The sequence below is a fragment of the Sinocyclocheilus rhinocerous genome, unplaced genomic scaffold (genome assembly GCF_001515625.1).
Source record: "Sinocyclocheilus rhinocerous isolate Xijiao unplaced genomic scaffold, SAMN03320098_v1.1 scaffold2258, whole genome shotgun sequence".
Taxonomy (NCBI): Eukaryota; Metazoa; Chordata; class Actinopteri; order Cypriniformes; family Cyprinidae; genus Sinocyclocheilus; species Sinocyclocheilus rhinocerous.
Genome location: NW_015655390.1, coordinates 200,034 through 221,694, shown reverse-complemented (window position 1 = coordinate 221,694; position 21,661 = coordinate 200,034). Strand labels below are relative to the sequence as shown.

The window sequence follows — 21,661 nt, the reverse complement described above, 5'->3', positions numbered from 1 at the left end:
AACCCGTTAAGAACGAGGCATGTGACCTCGCGCTGGATCCAGTGTGTGTTATATCCTCTCCTACTTGTAAGTCGCTTTGGATAAAAGCGTCTGCTAAATGAGTAAATGTAAATATGGACAGCATAACTGATTATTGGGTTCTTTTGTCGCGTCGTGCCACTCGCGTCCAGTGTACAATTATCCTTTCCCAATAAAGCAAAGTTGTTTTGCGCCGAATACTTATGATATCTCATCATACTTTATCATATTTTAGTAGGCTACTTTAATTCATTACAGCTATGTTCTTAACTTTAACTGGTCTGTCAATGACAGAGAGAGAGGGGAGGACAGTTGCTCGACCTCTCCAGAATCTACAGGTGAGAACTGTTGAAAGAAGGGAATTATTTTAAGGCAGTGCTTTTTTTTAACTGGGACTACTTGCCAATGTTTTAAGGAATTAAACATTAATATATATATATATATATTTTCATTTTATGTTCAAATTGTTAAATAAAATGTGTTATATAGGTAAAGGCAATGTGTTCCAAATTCCAATGGTTTTTTTTGTCCAACTGTTAAGAATTAGGGTAAAAGTTATTGTTTAAATGTAGTGTAACTGAAATATTGTGAGAATAAAAATAAATAAATATCCACTTTTCTGTACTGGACATTATAATCTGCATTTAAAATGACAGATTTAAATTTTGAGTGTATCCAAAATTATTTTGGATTAATTATTTTGACAGATCTAAAAAAAATGATATTATTTACTATTCTAACAAAAGTAAAAAGAAAACAGATCAAACATTTGCTATATAGATACACACACACACACTCACATATAAACGTGTGTGTGTGTGTGTGTGTGTATAGCACTATATCCACTATATTGAGTTCTGCAGTAATTTTGTGTTTTGTCTCCATTTCCTCAAACTCACTCTCTGAGTGAGTCCTGGTTACACATAAAGGAACATTGGTGTAGGTGCTTTTTAATGGTTTATGAGGCATCTGTTCCAGTGCAGGAAAGATTTGAGAGAGAGAGCTGATAATGTCCTCCAGGGACTGCACTTATACCCTTCAACTGCCTCTGCATCTGTCAATAAGGGCTTTAGAGAACGGTTTTGTTTCCGCTGAGTAAGAGGGTGAAAGAAAGAGAGAGACAAAGTATGAGCGAGATAAGAGAATGAGAGAGAAAGAATGGGGGCTGGTAGGTATGTATCCTCCGTCTACTGAGCAAAAAAAGTGAAGCCTCATCACTTCCACTCAGAAATGCAGCTGATGCTGCAGAGGCTCTCAGCCTGGGTCATGCTAAAGTGAAAACAATCAGACAGCCTTTCCAAAACCGCTCAGTGTGAGGCAGCCCTACACTTAGTGTAAGTAATTTTCACAATCACTACATGTTTGCCTTCAAGCCTGAGACATCAACAAGCAGCTGACAGGAGTGGTCAGTCTGACACCTGAGCTCTTTACCCCAGTCAACCAGTAAACACTTCAAACCGACTGAGTCAGAGGGCTTTAAACGCTCCCACACTGTTTACTAGCATTAACAGTGGCCATTTTTTCAGCACTGTGCTTCATAGAGGACAGTGGCGTGAAGAACCCTGTAATTTAACTCCAACCAGATTTACAGTGTGCGTTTTTTGGTCTAAAGGGATTCATTTAAGGCAGGTATGGAGCAGTAAATCAGGGTGTTCCTAAGAGGGGGCCTTTCCAATTAGTTTAGTCCAGAGACAGGGATGTAAATCTTACCCCCTTCACTCCCTTCAGATCTCCTTTGAGCAGAGAGTCCAGGGTGAAGATGACATTGTGGCTGAGACTCTGGAGCTGAGGAGGAGAATCAGTCGCGAGATCATACATCTTGAAATAAAATAAGTTAAAATAAAATAAAGACTAAGAAAATAATACAGAATAAAACAAAATAAAAACTCCACTATCCCTCACCAGGTTCTTGAGGAGAGCAGCCAATTCCTTGATAAGGCCAGAGAACTTGATGTAGGCTGTCCCCAGATCAGAGTTATCTCTGCTGATGAAGTTGCTGCCAAACTTGTCCAGTGACTGCCCATAATTCTCCTCATTCTGCACATGCTCTGTAGAGAATAAGAACAACCCATTCATATTATTATAGGATTGGAATATACTTTATTTAAAGGTGAGTGTGTAATTTATGCACCAATCACCAACGGAATTGCAAAAATAATGACTTCAATAATGTTTTTAAACACATTGCCTGAACACTCCATCAATCCCACAGCAGACATTTTACATTTTTTAGGCTGTATCAACCTATGAATGGATACCTGCCTGCATATTAAGCTGAAATAGGAGTAAGTAAATAGAAAGAAAAAGAACACACTTCAACTTCAAGAATTTATAACATTGATTAACATGAAAATCATAAGACTAATTAAAAAATGACCCTAGTGGGTTGAGTCATGTCATGTCAAAATGGTGTCCATTTCCAAAGTTAAAAGGTGTGCTTGACTTGACTGATCGGTGACATCAAAGTACCATGAGAGCAGTTCAAAAGCTTATGGAGCCGTCTGCTCTCTAATCGCTCTCACGGTACATTGATGTCATACAGCAATCGGTCTGTTCAGCACCGTTTCAAGTCAAACACACCTATTTAAATAGCATAAAATGTGAAGGAAATAAAGAGAATTCCTCAATTCCCCTGTACATTTATCAACTAGGACCAACATGGAGCTGGGAATCTGACACGACGAGGCGTTCCCCATAGCGACCCCTAGAGGACGCAGTTCGAAGTTCCACGAAAGGGAACTCGTATAATAATAATTGGGTGCCAATAATTGTGGCCAACGTGAACTAGAGAAAAACATTTATTTCATAATGAAATTTTCCCCCACTTTCCATTGTTTTACTTCAATGATAAGTTAGAATTTTGTGAATTTTTTTAATGAAAGATCAAAAGGATAAAAGATGCAGATTTATTTTCACAGCCACCAATGCTCATGTTTACCAAGGGTGCCAGTATTAGTGGAGGGCACTGTAGATATTTGAGCTAATTTCTGACTGTTTATGTCTTTGTTACAATTTTGTGTCTTACGATCGATGTCTTATTCTTAGGAGCTTATAAATTTCTTCCAAATGCACAATCTTCCACTCAAAAAAATTGGACAGACATACTATTTTCCACATTTTAGAATAATAGAGAAGTCATCAAAACTATGAAATAACACAAATGGAAGTGTTATTGTGTAAAATGTTTCCTTTTCTGTTTTTATTTTCTGATCAGTGAAGCACTTTGCAACTTTGAGCTGCATTTATGTATGAAAGGTGCTATAAAATTAAAATTATTATTATTATTTTCATTTGAGCTATATATAATCTTTCATATATACATTAAATCCAAAATAAATACTAATACTAATTATTATTATTAATAGTAATTTTATTTTTTATTTATCCATAAATTACATACATTAGAATTATAAATGATAATATATATTTCTACCACTAATAATAATATTTATTATTATTTGTATAGCACCGTTCATTAATTACATACAGTTTTACATTAAATATACATTAATTACATAATTATATACATTAAACACTAATACTTATAGTAATACTAATATAAGCCATTAGATTAAAAAAATTTAATCATTGCAAACATAAATTAATTTAACTGTCGAGACGTCTGAAGATAAGCAGATCGTGCATGTCACAGACGGATTAAAAGGTTGTAGACAGATCTAAACAAGACTGTAAGCAAAGTGACATGAGCAGACCTCTGCAATTCAACAGAGAATAAAAGCCCCATGCCAAGTGTCAACAGCTCAGGTATGAATCATCAGGAGCCGATTAGAGTGCTTACTATACAGTCACATCTGATTAAACAGGATCGTGACACAGAGGCCACCTGCAACGCACACAGCAAAGAGTCAATAACACAGTGGGAGCCGGTTCACATCCTCTGTCTGCCGCCCACAGTAATGCTCTACACTTAATAGCATAACATGAGACACTACACTTCAGGAAGACATCAGTGAGCAGTGATGTGCGTCAAGAGCGGCTGCATTCAGCTGGAGCTGGTGTGATTTCATTCACAAACCCAAAAAGAGACATTCTGCTGGCATTGGCTGAATCATGATAGGGATGTCTCTGCATTGCTGAAGAGGTTTAGAGGACGAGTGCTCTCCAAGGATTACTGAGGTCAGACAGAGGTCAGCCAATCAATCCGATCAAGCACTGCAGCTCACAAGAGGAAGGTGTACATATATCACATCACTTTAAATTGCCACATGTTGACCCAGTCATGTTCTATCAGTATAGCAATCAGAATCTACGTTCATATAATGGCAACGTGTGCAAAAGGTACATTTGTCTTGTTTAGCAGAGCTAAGAGATCTGGTACACAGAAATAGTGGACTGTCACCTTCTATAAATGACCAGCTGGGAAGGTTTCTGGACTCAGAGGAACAACCTGAGGGAATCTCAGAGCATTATAAAGTGCACATTCAGGGTGATGTATAAACCATTCATGAACCAAAAAATGTAGTTTCTCATTTCTGACTGTTTATATCTTTATAATGAGCTTATCAATCTCTCCCAAATGCATGCACTTCCCCTCAAAAGACTGGACAGTATATATATATATATATATATATATACACATACATATAAAAAATAGTACTATTTTAGCATTGCTGCTATTAAAAAATTAATCATCATCATAATCATAATTTCTGGAATTTTTTATTCATTACTTGACTGGAGGCCCTGTATAATTAGGCTGCTTTTGACCACAGTCAAATGCAGTTCTTAAGACTTTTGTGTGTTAAAAGGTTGACCCTTTAATTTTAATAAATTCATAACAAGGTTGCTGATCAAACAGCACAAGACTCAAAGACGTCTGTCTGAATGTGTATGGCTGTAGCACTGCTTTTAGCATCTTTTGTAGTTTTTTAAATAATTTTATAGTCTAGTCGTCTAATGTGACCCATCTTTAGGACACACAGCAGCAGAACACATTTGTCTGTCCTGTTTTAGAGTGCTAAATATACTTATATCCACACACTGTTTGGTTCTCAGTCTCCAACCTTGATCCCAACCTTGCATATGTCAATGTATTTGTCAATTTCAGAACCACCAGAGATACCTGAGTGTAAATATTAGGCATTATGAAGCCTTGATGAAACATCCTCTGATATTTGGCATCTGGACTGTGTGCTTGGCCAATAGGAGAGGAATGACATTGAGTTACAAGCTGATAAAGGGCAGAGAAGGGACTGGATGAGCCAAAAACCACAATGTCACACTCATTAGATGGTCTGGAGGATTTCCTGACCTTTCATGCTGATTTACCCTAGAGGGCATGTAAGCATTTGAGTTTCTCTATGGAATGGGGGAAGAGACGGTAGCAAGGAGCCTGCGAAAAGTAAGTGCTATGGCAATTCACGTTTCCATGGTAACCGTGACTTCTCACTTCAGGATTGTTGGAGATTGTTGGAAGTTGAAAATCACTTTGACCATTTTATTTTATTTTTTTTACAGCCACACATTTTATCAAAAAGTAACTGGAAATTTTGAATCATATTTTAATATTTCCAGAATTACTGTTGAAGAGCTGGGTCAAAACTCACCTTGACCCGAGTTGTAGATTGCTTTGACGGATTTCTTGACCTTTTGTAAAGCTGTTCGGTCCTGGTCCAAAGCCTGGAGAGCCAGACAAAAAGAGAAGAGAAGAGAAGAGAAGAGAAGAGGATGGTTATAAAACACAGCTAAAAAAGGTCTGTGATTCATTTATGATTCATGATCTTGAATTCCAGAGGAACTGCATCACCGGCCACACCTCAAGGGGCAAATCTAAACATTGGGAATCTCATAATCACAATGTAACCATAACAACACAGGAGATGCAGAGGCTTGGGAGGCATTTCCAATACTCATTTGGGCCAACAGGTGGGGAAAATGTCAGATATTCCCTGAGACCAAATTTAGAACTAGAGGAACAGAATAGCAGCTTATACCCTTGACCCTTGAGAATTGCATATTAAAACATTAAAAGTGATACTGATTAAAAGTAATTCAGCTAACTAATAAACTGAATCAACATTAGGCAAGATCTCCTCAGAAAAGACAGCCTGGAGTGGCTAAATTTGATGGATAATAGGTACACAAGTCAACATACCAGTGACAGACCCTTGACATGTAGTTTCCTAGCAACCGCGGCAGCACAAGCACGGGGAGAACCCCTCGACCACACTTCATTGTCACAGTGTGGATATCATTTCAAAAATCAAAACCGCTGTGAAACTGAGAGCGTAGTGAACAGGACATGCCCCTGAGTGTCTCAGCTCATGGAAATCTCTTAAAATATTTTGATAAATAACAGTAAACAACAGGGTGTCAACGAATCCGGTTTCCTCCAAGCAGCCCAGTGACCTTTTACCTATTTGTTCTGTCTTTAAAAGAAAGGAACCATATATGAACTACTGGGAAATGTGAATTCTTTGCTTTACTCTTTTACATGCTTTGAGCTTGTGTCCCTCCTCCCTCCTTGATTGTATCACATGTGCGTCTCTCTGGATGAAAGGGAAATTATGCAAGTTTACGGAATATAGGCAAACTGACTCAGAGCAATTAACTTGTTATTATGGGAATAAGCTGAAAAGAAAACACTTTTGGCAAAACAATGTATTTTACTAATTGAATTTGTTAGTCATGGAAAGCAGATTCAGTGCATTCACTGAACATGAACAACAGGCTTTGCCATTCATAATGCATACATGTGCTCTGTTTCAGCTGGTAGCTAACAGATGTGTGTCCTAACAGCCACAGCTACCAACACAAACACACCCCACCCAAACACACACACACCCAAACATACCCACAAATATTCTGTGGTGTCTTTAAAGAAGCCCTGCAATGCTGATTAATGAGAAAGAGAGAGCTTAAGGCCACAATTTTCAAAGCAAATCCCTCAACATTCACATCAGCTTTCTGAAAATAAAAAGTACAGGGGAAAGGAGTCTTCAACATTTTCAAAGGCCTTGTTGAATATTGATACTGTACATATCAATTTACTACCAAATGAATGCATTTACATACTTTATCATGAACTGTGAAGTATTTAAAATAATCATTATTCATGAGTGATAGATGTATGCTACTCTTACCTGAAATCAGTAAGATTTTAAAAAATAAATAAAATAATAATAATAATAATAATAAAACTGCTATTTAACAAGTACATATTAAATTGATTCATTCAATTGAAAGTGACAGTAAAGATGTTTTAGAAGTTTCTATTTCAAATAAATGCTGTTTTTATTTTTGTTTTTTATTTTTCTAAATACATTTTTCATCATTATTAATAATAGGACATGTTTTCTTGAGCAGCAAATCAGCATATTAGAATGGCTTCTGTAGGATCATACCAGAGTAGTGGCTGCTGTAGCTTTGCTATCACAAGAATTCATTACATTTTAAAATACATTTCAATAGAAATAATTAACTTTAATTAACGTTATTTTAAATTGTTTTAAATGATCACAATATTACTATTTTTACTGTATTTTTGTTTAAATAAATGAAACCTTGGTGAGCATAAGACGCATCTTTCACAAAACAATTGTAAAAATCTTACCTATTTCTTCATGGTGTGTAATTTAATCAGTAAATACACTTTAATACTTTAGCTTTGGTTTAAGTTAATATTGTTTGTTTTTGTTTGATATCAAATGATAATTAGCAGACACCCTGCAGCAGCAGTACCATAGCGAACCCCCTCAAAAAAGACAAAAAATGCGAATGACAAAAACAGCAAATTTTATACTGATTGTGGCTGAGTTGACAGGAAAACCCTGACAGGAAACAAGTCATTTCTAATCCAGTCTGTAGACTGATGTGCTGCTATATGTTTAGAGATGAGTTGTGTTTCTATAAACCACTCATTGTGTTCATGTACCTCCTCCTACAGTGAACACAAGGCATGCTGAGGCAGAGAAATAATGAGCATTTGGACAGCTGTGGCACACTGATCAAGAACCTGTGGTGATGAAAGTAGTAGTTCTGAGCCGCTCATAGATAAATTATTTCCCTCTGTGGCCATTGTCTCATTTTCTTGTAGCTATGTTTGGACATTGTTACAGCAAAATGGGACTGCCCACTGTGGTCCGGAGCGACACAGACTCGTCAGGTCGAAACTCTTCAGAGCTTTTTTTATCCCTGGTCATTTCCCTTGTTATTTAATTGTTATGAGCTACAACATCCTGTAGCTATATACCAGGATTTAAAGGAACTTTGGGAAACACTGTAATTGGAAACAAGCATTTACAAACCATTAGGGATGGAACGATTACCGGTTTCACGGTAAATCACGATAAAATGTCCTGACGGTTAATATTATCGTTTAAAATAATTGTTTACTATTAAACGTTTTCAAACTAAACTTGCTTACACTACTGTCTTAAATCATATTTCTATCACTGACGAAAAATATGTTGTCTTACATTAAAATAGACAAATTTAATTAATTAGCCTATTCTATGTTTGTATGTGAACTCGAAATCAACCCAAATCAAATCAAGTGATTTATTGTTATTATTATTATTATTATTAGGGCTTCATGTTAATGTTAATTTAATGTTTATGCTAAAAAAAAGTGCATATAGCTGCTAATTGTATTTGTTGTTTGTTGATTTTCAAATATAAAACTTATTGAAATGTTTTCAGTGTGTGTATCAGTTCTTTTTGAACGTTTTCATCTAATTTTAACAAAACCGTGATAATATTGATAATCGTGATAACTTTGGTCACTATAATCGTGATATGAAATTTTCATACCGTTACATCCCTACAAACCATTATATCGTTTGTAAAAGCAAACAGAAAATCATTTTCAGTAATGCACTTAGCAGGCAGCACCACAATCAAACATTTAAAAGGCAACTGTCAAACAGTTTCCACAAAGTCTAACTAAACATTGCATGTGTTAGCAGCATGCAATGTCGATATTTGATAGCGATCATTTTTCATAGAAAATATCTATTTTCTATTTTAATGTTTTAAAACGTAATTTATTTCTGTGATAGCAAAGCTGAATTTTCAGCAGTCATTACTCCAGTCTTCAGTGTCACATGATCCTTCAGAAATCATTCTTATTATTATCAATGTTGAAAAGAGTTGTGCTGCTAAATATTTTTGTGGAAACCGGGATACATTTTTTACAGGATTCCTGATGAATAGAAATAAGAAAAGATGAAAAATTCAAAAGAACGGCATTTATTTGAAAAAAAAAAAAACGATTGTAACAAATGTCTTAACTGTATTTTTTGATCAATTTAAAGGGATAGTTCACCCAAAAATGAAAATTACCCCATGATTTAATCCTATGTGTATATGACTTTCTTCTATCAGACGAGTACAATCGGAGTTATATTAAAATTATCCTGTCTTTTCCAAGCTTTATAATGGCAGTTAATGGTGGTCGAGATCTTGAAGCCCAAAAAAGTGCGTCCATCCATCATTACAAGTACTCCACGTGGCCTTCTGAAGTGAAGCGATGCAATTGTGTAAGAAATATATCCATATTTAAAAAATTATGAACTAAAATCTCTAGCTTCCGCTAACTGTTGTATGCACGTTCACGAGAGAGTGGCATTCCAGCGTAGGATGTAGGCGTAGAGTAAGCTCTGATGAGAAGACTTTTTATGATGGATGGACGCACTTTTTTGTGCTTTAAAATCGCAACCACCATTCACTGCCATTAAAAAGCTTGGAAGAGCCAGGACATTTTTTAATATAACTCCGATTGTATTCGTCTGAAATAAGTAAGTCATACCTAGGATGGCTTAAGGGTGAGTAAATTATGGGATCATTTTCATTTTTGGGTGAACTATCCCTTTAATGCATCCTTGCTGAATAAAATAATTAATTTATTTTCTAAAAAAATTAAATAAAACAATTGTACTGACCCCAAATTTTTGAACGGTAATATGTACTAATTCAGTTACCCTGTAAGCGTGAAGTATCAGTCTTCTGATGTATGACCAAGAGGATAATATCATTACACAACTAAGTACAACAATCTAACCACATCCTCAAATGGTCTTGTAGACTATTAGGTGTGACCACAGTGAACAGAACAGTGAATCTGAGCATTGCAGAGACGGTAAAGCTCAGCCTGTGACATTTATGTGACTATTATGACTATTATGATCTGGATAATCTCTCAACCTTATGAGATTTAACCACCTTAAAGGGTTAGTTCACCCAAAAATTAAAATTAGCCCATAAATTACTCACCCTCAATGCATCCTAGGTGTATATGACATTCTTCTTTCAGACGAATCCAGTCGGAGTTATATTAAAAATAGTCTTTGATCTTTCAAGCTGTGTATTGCCAGTCAGCGTGTGTTGCATTGCTTCAGTCCAAAATAAGTCAAATAAAAAGCGCCCATCCATAAAAAAAAGTGTCTCACACTGCTCCGGGGGGTGAACAAAGTCTTTTCTTACTTTTGTAAGAAAAATAACCATATTTAAAATGTAATAATCAATTTAATCTAGCTTGCGCTCACTGTTGTAAACGGAAGCAGCTCCGGGTGGATGACGTATCAGGTTGGCTTTGCGCATGTGCCGCTCAGAAGTGACGCACGCGGAAGCGCAGGGGAGAGATCAAAACAAAACAACGGTCACTTATTAGAAGTACAAAACGAGGATTTGTAAAGAAGAATGTCAGAGGATTTCAATATAAGCCAAGAGAAGACTGGTTTTCCTTTGCTAAAGTAAGGAAGCTTTGCTTCCTTTGCTCCTGTTAACAAACGTTGGTTTTCACGAGACTCACCGGCGCATGCGCAGCGCTGACCTCACATCCCAGAGCTGCTTCTGTGTACAACTGTTGGCGCAAGCTAGATTATAGTGATTATTACGTTTTGAATATAGATATTTTTCTTACAAAAACACATCGATTCGCTACAGGAGGCCTTTGTTCACCCCCCAGAGCCGTGTGAGACACTTTTTTTTATGGATGGGCGCTTTATATTTCACTTCTTTTGGGCTGAAGCAATGCAAGACCCGCTGAGTGGCATTAAACAGCTTGAAAGATCAAGGACAATTTTTTATATAACTCCGACTGGATTCGTCTGAAAGAAGAAAGTCATATACACCTAGGATGCATTGAGGCTGAGTAATTTATGGGCTCATTTTCATTTTTGGGTGAACTAACCCTTTAAGTAAAATTTAGCTGCTTTATACAATTGACATTATCCATAAAATAAGATAATTTACAAGTACAGATTTATATACAGTAGCCAAAATTCCACTTACATCAAATTGAAAAGAGCTGACCAGATATTCTTTAAAAAAATGCACCTTCTGTGTTCCATTGAGGAAGGAAAGTCATACAAAACGACATGAAGGTGAGTAAACAGTGCCAGAAATGTCATTTTTGAGTGAACTAGCTATTTCCTTTATGGTCAATCAGCTACTTGAATTTTATGTGTTTCTGTTAGTTCAAAACCATCTGGATCCTGAAGACAGACCAAAAATGAAATACAGCACTATAGTTATTATACAGACAGAAAAGTAAGTGTCCTATTGAGAACAAATGCAACAACTGGCACCATAACAATATGACACTCTCAATAAAGTACTACTTTGTCCTTCCATGACTAAGAAATTTGCCTCTTTATGACAGGATAGACTGCAGTAACGGGCTAATACTAGTCTACAATACTCACAACAAACCATGACCTTCTTTTCACCCACTCAACCGATGGGCATCGCTGAGCCCTTGGCTCTCTTCCTGGAGTGCTCAGTAATCCCAGCCTAAATTGAAACCACCTTTCATGTCAATATTTCAAAACCCGTCAAATAATGTTTTTGGCCGGGGCAAAAAAGAAGGAAACAATAAACTGAAGAAACGACCCAACCCCACGCACCATTCATCTAGACAAATCTCAAAGCTGTAGGTCCCTCAGAAACAAGATACTGGTGGAAAAACAGTGCTATAATACACTTTTACTGCCGCTCAAAGCAACCACAATCCATTAGATTCACACTACGAACAACCAGATCGATATTGGACTTTATCAAGATAGCCAATCGAGAAGACCAACACAGACCTGCCAAGCAAGAAAAGACACTCTCTATACAGCCTGCCAAAAAGGTCTTTTACTAGAAAACTTTTCCAGGACTTGAACATACTGCCATGTGCACATTTAGGTCAGGAGAGACCTGCACCAGCTATCAGCCACAAGAAACATGAACTCCTTAAGGAATTACTTCTCGCTGCCAAGCCAAAGCCAGCAGACTTGACTGGGACTGTGGAGAGGCAAGGGAAAGAACTCAGGCCAAAGATTCATGGGGTTTATGAGTCAGAACTGTAGGCCCATGGTGATCCAACTTTATTCTGTTTGTTTTTATTACAATAACTGTGGAATAAATAGATACAAATGACCGGGAGAAACGCAATGGAAACATTACACGAAGTCAACACCCCGATCGCTAAGCCACCGTACATCCACAGGCCTGGCATGCACCACTTCAGCACTGGCACTGATTTGAATATGTGGCTCTAAAATGAAAAGAACAGGTCATTGTGTAAATTATGATCTGTTTTGGTTCATATCCATGGCAACGGGCCCCTGATACTGACGCAGAATGCTAGGTATGCCTTTGGTTCTGAGGATTCCATGTTCTGTCCAAGTCTGATTAATAAAACACAGACACACACATTTAAACATACTGACACAAAGACCAAACAGAGAGAGTCAGGTGGAAACTCTCGTGGGACTCTAAAAGAAACACTGGGGTCAACGTTTTTTAAAATACAGGGAGAAAACTCTGAAATCTGACAGATGTCGCACTGCGTGACATATTCATTACCAGCCCATATTAAAGATTTCGTAAATTAGCAGTTTCGCTCAATACTAGACATATCAGTTGATACGTATTTTTACATTTAAATTAAGCAAATTTTGTAAAACTAACTACTGAATTATTGAAAAATCAAAGCACATGGATGTCTTTTTTTTTACTTTTTATTTTTAAGAATTCGATGGTATGTCATTAAATATTTATTTACCTGATGACCTTTTATATGAAAGTATATGAAAGAAACTTTTATAAAGTTAATTTTTGTAAATCCCAACATGCAACATTCAGAAGCTGTTTTCATGTTTTTGCCAAACATTGGCTGCACTAACTTGATCAAGCATACAGTAATATTGTGAAATATTATTACAATTTTAAATAACTGCTTTATATATTAATATACTTTAAAATAAGTAATTGATTCCTGTGATGGCAAAGCTGAATTTTCATCAGCCATTACTTCAGTCTTCAGTGTCACATGATCCTTGATAATTCTTATGCTGATTTGGTGCTCAAGAAATGTTTCTTATTATTATCAATGTTGAAAATAGTTGTGCTGCTTAATATTCTTGCAGAAACTTTAATACAATTTCTCAGGTTTGTTTGATGAATAGTACGTTCAAAAGAACATTCATTTGAAATATAATTTTTTATCTAATTTAATGAAATCTTGTTTCATTAAATTGAAGCTGAAGCTGAATAAATGTATTAATTTCTTTCAAATGACACCAATCTTTTGAATAGTAGAGTAACTTTAATGAATGACGTAATGAATGACTTTTTCCTGTCATCCACTTGCATGACCCTCATCTGGCCAACTGTAAACTGTCGTCTTCAGATCAGGGTGGAGAAAAGATGTAAAAAATTCCAAAGGAAATTTTTTCCAGAGGACTTCTCCACCCATCAAACTACACTTGAAGAACCCTATATGCAATCTTTTCCAAAAACTTGGAATTCCCAAAATAAAACAGGTTTACACAAACAACATTCGTGTTGATCTATAAGGTCACATGAGGAAGACAAAGGTAAATAAATCAATCAAGGTCTTCCTCCACAAATACCTAAACCCAAAACTAAAATGGTCTTCTACTAATGCTGTTCCTAAAAATATATATTTTTAGCATTAGCATTGCCAATCAGAGTAGGGTGGCTTTTGTTGACAGAGGGGTTGGTTAGCCCTGAAGGCCGGTGAAGAAGACAATTCGTCCATGCCTGAGAGTGCGTCTGGTGACCTCAACGCAAGGACACGAGATGCGGCATGCTGTCTCTCCCTCAGCTGTTGCATGTACTTGTATAACCATCCAGCTGAGCTCGGCCTGGGACAATTCTCAAATGACAGGCACACAGCACAATCACAGAGCCAACAGCAGCAGCACTATTATTCTGCTGACTAACACTAAGCAGCCACTGTTCAGTAATCACAGACTGCCACAGAGAGCGCTTCTTCTGACTGATAATGACATAACCTCCAGACAAACACTCATAAGTGATTAAGCTAAGTGTAAGATGTTGACATTTATTTAAAATTTTGAATCAATTCCTGTAAAAGTGCTTTGACTTCCTCTTTATGAGTTCTGCAAGCTGCAACGATGCTATAGGCCCTTTCAAACCAAGGACAACCATAATGATAACTATAATAAAGTTTTAATAATGGTTCTAACTAAATGAGAGTAGTCCACACCACAACAATAGTGACAAAGATGAACGATATTGTTGAAATCACTTTCAGAAAGTTTTTTTTCCAGCTGATGAATGATAAAAACATTGAGAGCCAATCAGAATCCACCCAACTTGAGCTTGAGCATTTAAAGCAGCAGACAACATAATTGCAGCATGTGCTTATAATTGTCACGAATCCGGTCCGTGGTTTTCCGTCTGCTCACCACCAGATGTTGCCTTCCAATTACATTGACTCTCACACTACACAAACTGTTGCATGTCACCCCGGACTACATTTCCCATCATCCATTGCACTGATTACACACACAGCTGCCACCAATCAACACCCTACATAAACCATGGACTTCCTCTTCCCCACTGCCGAGGATTGTTTAGCGCTTATCGCTTTCCCAGTGATAGCTACATTACGGAGCCAGTTTTCTGCCCTAGTTTCTAGTTCATAGTTCCTAGTCTAGTCTAGTCTTGTCTTGTGATTACCTGTTACCTGATTATCTGCCTGTCTTAGATTTCTCTCGTCTTGTCGTTTGGACTATGCTTGCACCTTGCCTGGATTATTGCATGTTTTGGATTACCCGTTTGCCTCGCCCTCTGGATTACGTTTGCCGATCGAAGACCCACGCTTGCCCTAGGAATACTCTTTTGTCTTGCCTGTGTTGTACCAGTGTTGTTGTCTGACCCTTGCCTGTTTCATGACCACGCCTCTAAATAAAAGCCTTGCATATGGATCCGCACACCTCTCGTCCCTGTCACCCCATAACAATAATAAACATAACATTATTGTGCATTGGAGTGGATGCTAATGTAGTTATCTTTCTTGGAGTAAACCAGCGTTAAGTGTCAGTTCAAATGGAAGTGAGCAACTGAATCCACTCATTGACCACAGAACTGACAAATCAGAATCAAGAATTCCAGAGAGCCACAATAGTAAGTGATTTCCCTGATATAACTTAACAAATTTGTTGCTGTGTTATAAAAAGGAAGCTATACTTTATCACCAGTCAAGTTGGTGCCGATGCTGTAATCTTGCTTTGTATCGATTTGTATAAGGTAATTAGTATAACCATTCTTCAAGGCTAAATTCTAATTAAATTGAAATAACACCAGGAGGATAATTAAATTGTTTTGAACTTTGATTTTGATAAAAGCATCTGCTAAATGAATAAATGTAAATTCACATTAAAAGAAGCAGATTTAACAGATCAGTCTTCTCCTGAAAACATAATGCTGTGAAAAATTAAAATCTGTTCTGCACCAAAACATCAAACTGTACAATCCCATACATCTCATGCACCAGGAATTTCAAGGCAACCAAATGTGGTGCAAATCCTCTGATTTCCCATCTGGCCACAAATCAATGGTTGCAGATCAGGTCTGCCATAAAATAGGTCACTAGAGCGATTTATCGTTGTTCCCATGACTACTCTATGCAGGCACTATAATGCATGAATTAATTATACACAGAAAATAAATGTGTTAAAAAAAAAAAAAATTTTTTTCAAAAAGGCAAACAAGTGCCAAACCTGCAGATGCCCACAATAACAAAAAAAAGTTAAAAATGGTTTGGGAAAAAAAAAAAAAAGCTTTAAAATCATAATCACATTTGTATGGTGATCTGTTAGCATGTGGTCTTTTGTGTAGGCAAATATACTCATTGTTTTCAGAGCCATCAATAAAAAGCAATGATATTTCTTAATACTGTTGTAATCTCTGCTTGGAGTTAAAACTACACAAAATGGTACCCAAAATGACAAAAGAATAGAAAAATAGAAAATAAATAAATAAAAATAAAAAGTCAAGAATTATTAAAGTAGAGTCAGACTACTGAAGACAAGTTTGACTAAAAACATTCAACTGATCATTCTGTTCTCATCCTAAACACAAAGACCATAAATTATCTAAGTTTCTGTCCTGTTTTGTCTATGGTTCCCTTACTTTAAGCTCCACCTCAGGCATCAAATGAGTGAATTCAGTCAATAGTTGGATGGGTTTTGCTGCAGTGCAGAATATTACTGCACATCTCTGTGCAAGCGATTTATCCTATGCCCATGCAAATAAAGCACTAACTGCAGTATCAATCACTGGGGACTTCTCCCTTAAGCACTCAGGGACATTTTTATTTTTTTAGCCAAAAGGATTATCAATGTGGCATTAATCCATGCTGGGCCAAAACAGACAATCTCTTCACTAGATTGTTCTGTATAAAATAAAACAAGCAATAAACAAGAAGCGAGTTTCCATGCAAGCTCCCACGACAAAGCTGTGACTGATCATTTCTGACATCACCATAAATATTGCTTGGAAAAAATGGAAATTGCAAAGAGAAATTGAGTAAAAAAAAACTGTCTATGAGTATGCTTGCCAGCAGCTTGTCGATTAGGCAGTCTATACATCTACCTTGCCATCTGGTCCTTATGATGAGAATGTACGAGCACAGTGCCATGGAAACCATTATCAAGATGGAGAGGCTTTGGCCCAATCCCAATTCACTCTGAATAAACATACAAAACTGCTACATTTTCCTTGCATTGTAATCAACATGATCACATCATGTAACCATTGCTTTAATTTGTTAATTGTTTTTGTATATATTTAACTGTTTCTGAATGCTCTCTTTCTATGGCTCTGCACGAACCGATCGCAATTTGATGACGTCAACGCGTGACGACGTACATGATGCGTGGGGACATAAATGATTTGGCGCCGCAGTCATGTCATCGCGCTGCTTGGCTAAAAAATAGTCTTTTGTGGGGTTTTCAGGAGGACGGAACAAAACCTCGTCAGAGCCATAAGGGATAACGGTAACATAACACACTGATCGTGGGCTGCTCTTAAATTAACATTTATTTGGCCATATTAGCCTACTCAATTGCATTAACACAGGCTTTACTCCTTTCAAACTTTATCTGGAATGTCACCGTTTCTGTCAATGCAACTTCCAAAAAAAAAATTAGTTAATATTTGCATCATTTATGATTTATTTTATCCATCCGCGCCCCACCCGCAAATAATCAGAATATAGGAAAAGCAAAATAAGTTTGCTGCCTAAATCAGACGGACTTACTGAAAATGCAAATTAATTCTCTGCCAGCAGGAGGTTCTTTAGAGTGGGAGAAACAGAGGTTTCCCCGGTAATGGCTGTACACAAAGCAGCGCTGAGCTCACAAACGCTGCTTTATCAGGCATATAACATGCAAGATGAAATGAAAATGACATCGAAAATGTTCTAAAGCTAGTCTTTCGAACATCGAACATCTCTCCTTCAGAAATACAGTGATATAAAAACACAGGCACCTCGTTTTGATTTTTAAACGTGCTCATGTTTATTCAAGGAAGCCTTTTGGAAAATCCGTCAGTTTTGATATTGTGGTGAGTGCCACAAATAAATAAATGTATTGGAAACACATCCCACAGCACAACCACCTGAGCCCAACTTCGATAATTATTAGAAATAATTCGATAGCGAAAAGTGCTACCTATCAGATTTTGCTTCCAGCATGATATTAATAAGGTGTGAGGCTTTATTAACATGTACACCTACCCCAACCCTAAACCTACCCTTACAGTAGGATAAATACAGTGTTGGTAGCATAATCTGATAGGTAGCATTATTTGTCAGAACACCGGCGCCATAGCCAGACTGATAAACAAACACAGACCGGAAGTTAACTTCAGGCCAGGCGCGTCCGCCTGATGAAACCGTCTATAAAAAGCTTGAAGCATCAGAATCCATGACAAGAAATGCCATCGTGTCATCGGTATCGGCTGCAAAAATCCTGATCGGAGCATCCCTAGTGAAAATGTATAAGACCACACATTTAATGTGTGGAGATACAATACAGTCATATTAATGGTTGGAGAGTTGAGGTGTGTTATTTGATATCCTAAGAACAAAAACATACTGTTTGAGCACTCCTGTAGTTCAAACAAAAGAACATGGTGCTAGCAACACTAAGGTCTGATCAAATGTATACCTCAAATGCAATGTAAGTCACTTTAGATAAAAACATCTGCCAAATGCATGAATATAAATGTAAAACCAGGGCATAGATATACAAAAAAAAAACATAAATGTTACTACAGTGAGAGAAGCTGAATTTCACATATTTACATGTATTGCTCTCAAGGCTATACAAGGCATTTTCAAATTAGTACAGAATGTGCTTCTGTAATAAAATACCAGACATTTGAATGTCTGATGAGCGAACATATAAAATACATTTGAAACTGTCTGCCGTAGACAGCTGGTCTGTTCCAAAACCTAGTGAGTTGTATAGAGAGGCAGGATTTAAGGCATCAAATGCACACTTTTTGTGGAGAAGGAAATCCCAGAATGAGTTCAGTAAAAAAAATAAACAGAAGATGGAAGATGAGGCAAGAGAAAAATTAGAAAGATTTACCCTTTATTTTAAGACACTTTATTTTAAGGTGTTTGTTACAGAGTAATTATACAATCAGTATTACTTAATAACATGTACTTACTACAGAGTTTGGTTTAAGGTTAGTTTCTTGTAATTATGCATAATTTACTGATACTCCTATAGTAAATACATGTAACACAGTCATTAAAATAAAGTGTTACCTAAGCGTATTTCATTCAACACTGAAAAGTCGTCCCCTTGGAATTATAAGGTTCTATCTGCGTTCCGAGTAGTTTTGAGATATTGAGCTTCAAAGTTTTTGCATTCCATTTGACTGTGTAGATAGAACCTTTTTGTTTTTAAAATAAAAAGTCCCAAAATGTACACAACATTAAAAAATCTATCACTGTCGCAGAATAAGAATATGTGAATAACTCAGTTTTGACAAAAATGTCAAATAGAACCTTATAATTCCAAGGGGACGACGTATTGTGAATAATAGATCAGTGTGATTAAAAAATTGATTCATTGATTATTATTTAGGTGACCTCTATTGAAGTCAGTTGAAAGTCGAGTCTCCTATGCAGAGTGCTATCATTGTGAGTCGATGCTCTAAATTGATTATTTATGAGGTTCCATGACCGTTAGGAAGCTGCCATAAAGGGCATTCACACAGAACACGTTTTGCATTTAAAAACGTGAGACACAGGGCAGTGGAATAAAAAAAAAAAGTCTAGAGCCAAGTTTTTTAAAAGTTAAAAGAACTTCGATTTTAGAATGGCACGACATGTGCATCAGGTTTACATAGAAAAACACATTCTGTGTGAATGTCCCCTCAGAAGGCAGCTGTCTTTGTAGGCACGAAGCAACGAGGCAGCACATAATGTTTTGGAACAGAACTAAAGATAACTCACTAAAACAAAAGAGTTTCACTTTGTGCAGCTAAAAGTGCTGACTCCAGTAAAACTGCTAAACACCTGGCAGCTCAAACACAGGTGAAACTACACACCTCAATGCCAATAGCTATGCTTACATGCACGATTTATAAACTGACTGATGGCTCAGTCAGAATGAAAATTCTTCATGTAAACACCTCAATCGATTTCGATTGGATTGGAAGGGGTGGTGTAGACCTGAAATAATCTGATAAACAAGACAAAATTAAGCATGTCAACACTTGAATCCGGGTATTTTCTCAATCTGATTTAAAAATACCATACATGTGCAGTAGGGCTGTACGATTTGGGGGGAAATATCAAATTGCGATTTTTTTGACAGATATTGCGATTGCGATTTGATTTGCGATTTTAAATTTGCAAAGTCAAGCTTCAGCTCAATATTGTCAATAATGTGCAGCACAGTATGAGTATCATTACCCTGCTGAAAAAAACAATAGAAACTGTGTGTGCGCTCTTCTGAATTGGGAATAGCCAACATGCATTATAAATTTATTTCAAATTAATCTGGTGGGGAGATAAAATGTGTAAAATAACGTTCACGTACTAACAGAAACATCTAAGAATGTATCTTTTATTCTTCAGTACTGAAAACAGAACCGATAAGGGAGCTTTTGATATGCGCTGTGACGCAGCTCTTGCAAATTACCTTTTTTGTTCGTTGTCTGTCATTTCGAAGCTTAAGTTGCATACGGTTTTCTTTAGTTTTAATTTGCCTAACTATCGATCTGACCCAGTAGACGCCATAATCCCACTCTGTCTCTCTCCCATCCCGCGGTCCGTTTTTTTTGTTTTGTTTTTTTTGTAATGGTGGGTGTTTACGCAGTTGGCTAGAGCAGTGCTGATTGGGGAGAATGGAGGTGCGCTCACTCTATTGGTTAATAAGACTTGCAGGTATACGCCGTATACCCACATATGCTCTGGAACAGAGTAATATCGCATCCACATCGCAGGCTTTGCGATTAGGAATCGCAACGTCTCAAATCGCGATTTCGATTCGATTTCGATTAATCGCACAGCCCTAATGTGCAGTGCTGCAATGTTTACTTAAGCTTTACGTATATTGTAATGCATTATGCACATGTAAACGAATATGTGAATCAGATTGCAATGTTTAGGGTTCATATAAACGGAACGTTCAGAATCTGAAATTAGATTGTATTCATTCCAATTAGTGCATGTAAACACACCTAGTGTGTAGTGTAGGCTAAATAGTACAATTAAAAAGCTTTCGTTCATCTGAACTCTAGCCTTTTGGATAGTGCATGTGCTCTGACACATAGTGTGATGTCGCTCATTTGGAGCAATACAAATTCATGTCATCTCATCTGTCATTTCTCCTAACATTCCTGTGTCTTCTAACTCTCAATAAAATGAGAGGGGAAATCCTTTGGATTCCTGATGATGCTTTCAAAGGCCAAAAGAACATGTAGGGCTGCTAAAATGAGTAGTCTCTCCAGATCACCAGAAACATCATTAGCTATAATGGGCTCTTTACACAACCCAGCCTGAGCGTTCTGTTTGTTTCCTTAACACCCTCGCTTTAAAAAACACGGTCAGCCTGCCCATGTGCATTATTCAGAGTGCTGTTCATTCACCTCCCATTCATTCCGCCTCACAATGGCTCCTATCACTACCCTAGACATTGCTAATTCATGGTGGTGACATTCATGTCTCCCAGAGTCATTCGGGGATCACCATGTCTTTCTTGGCCATTAAAACAGTGTGTCAATAAAGAGTGGGCTCTGTGGCGGAGCGAGAGGAAGCCCCTTCATCTGCCTGCAGAGCTCTCTTTTGTCTTGGAAAGTCAGGTGTTCACTGGCCCATGTGTAAGTAGGTTAATCCCTT

The 21,661-nt window shown here is 37.0% G+C and overlaps 1 protein-coding gene across 1 annotated transcript in view; it reads right to left on the bottom strand.

Moving 5' to 3' along the window:
* LOC107718034 (arf-GAP with SH3 domain, ANK repeat and PH domain-containing protein 1-like) overlaps positions 1-21,661 on the bottom strand; it is a 51,558-nt gene that overhangs the window by 27,583 nt on the left and 2,314 nt on the right. Inside the window, exons 2-4 of the mRNA XM_016524967.1 lie at positions 5,586-5,658; positions 1,921-2,066; positions 1,729-1,803 (exon numbers count right to left, since the gene is read on the bottom strand). Coding sequence (XP_016380453.1) covers positions 1,729-1,803; positions 1,921-2,066; positions 5,586-5,658 — 294 coding nt within the window. The remainder of the gene's footprint in view (positions 1-1,728; positions 1,804-1,920; positions 2,067-5,585; positions 5,659-21,661) is intronic.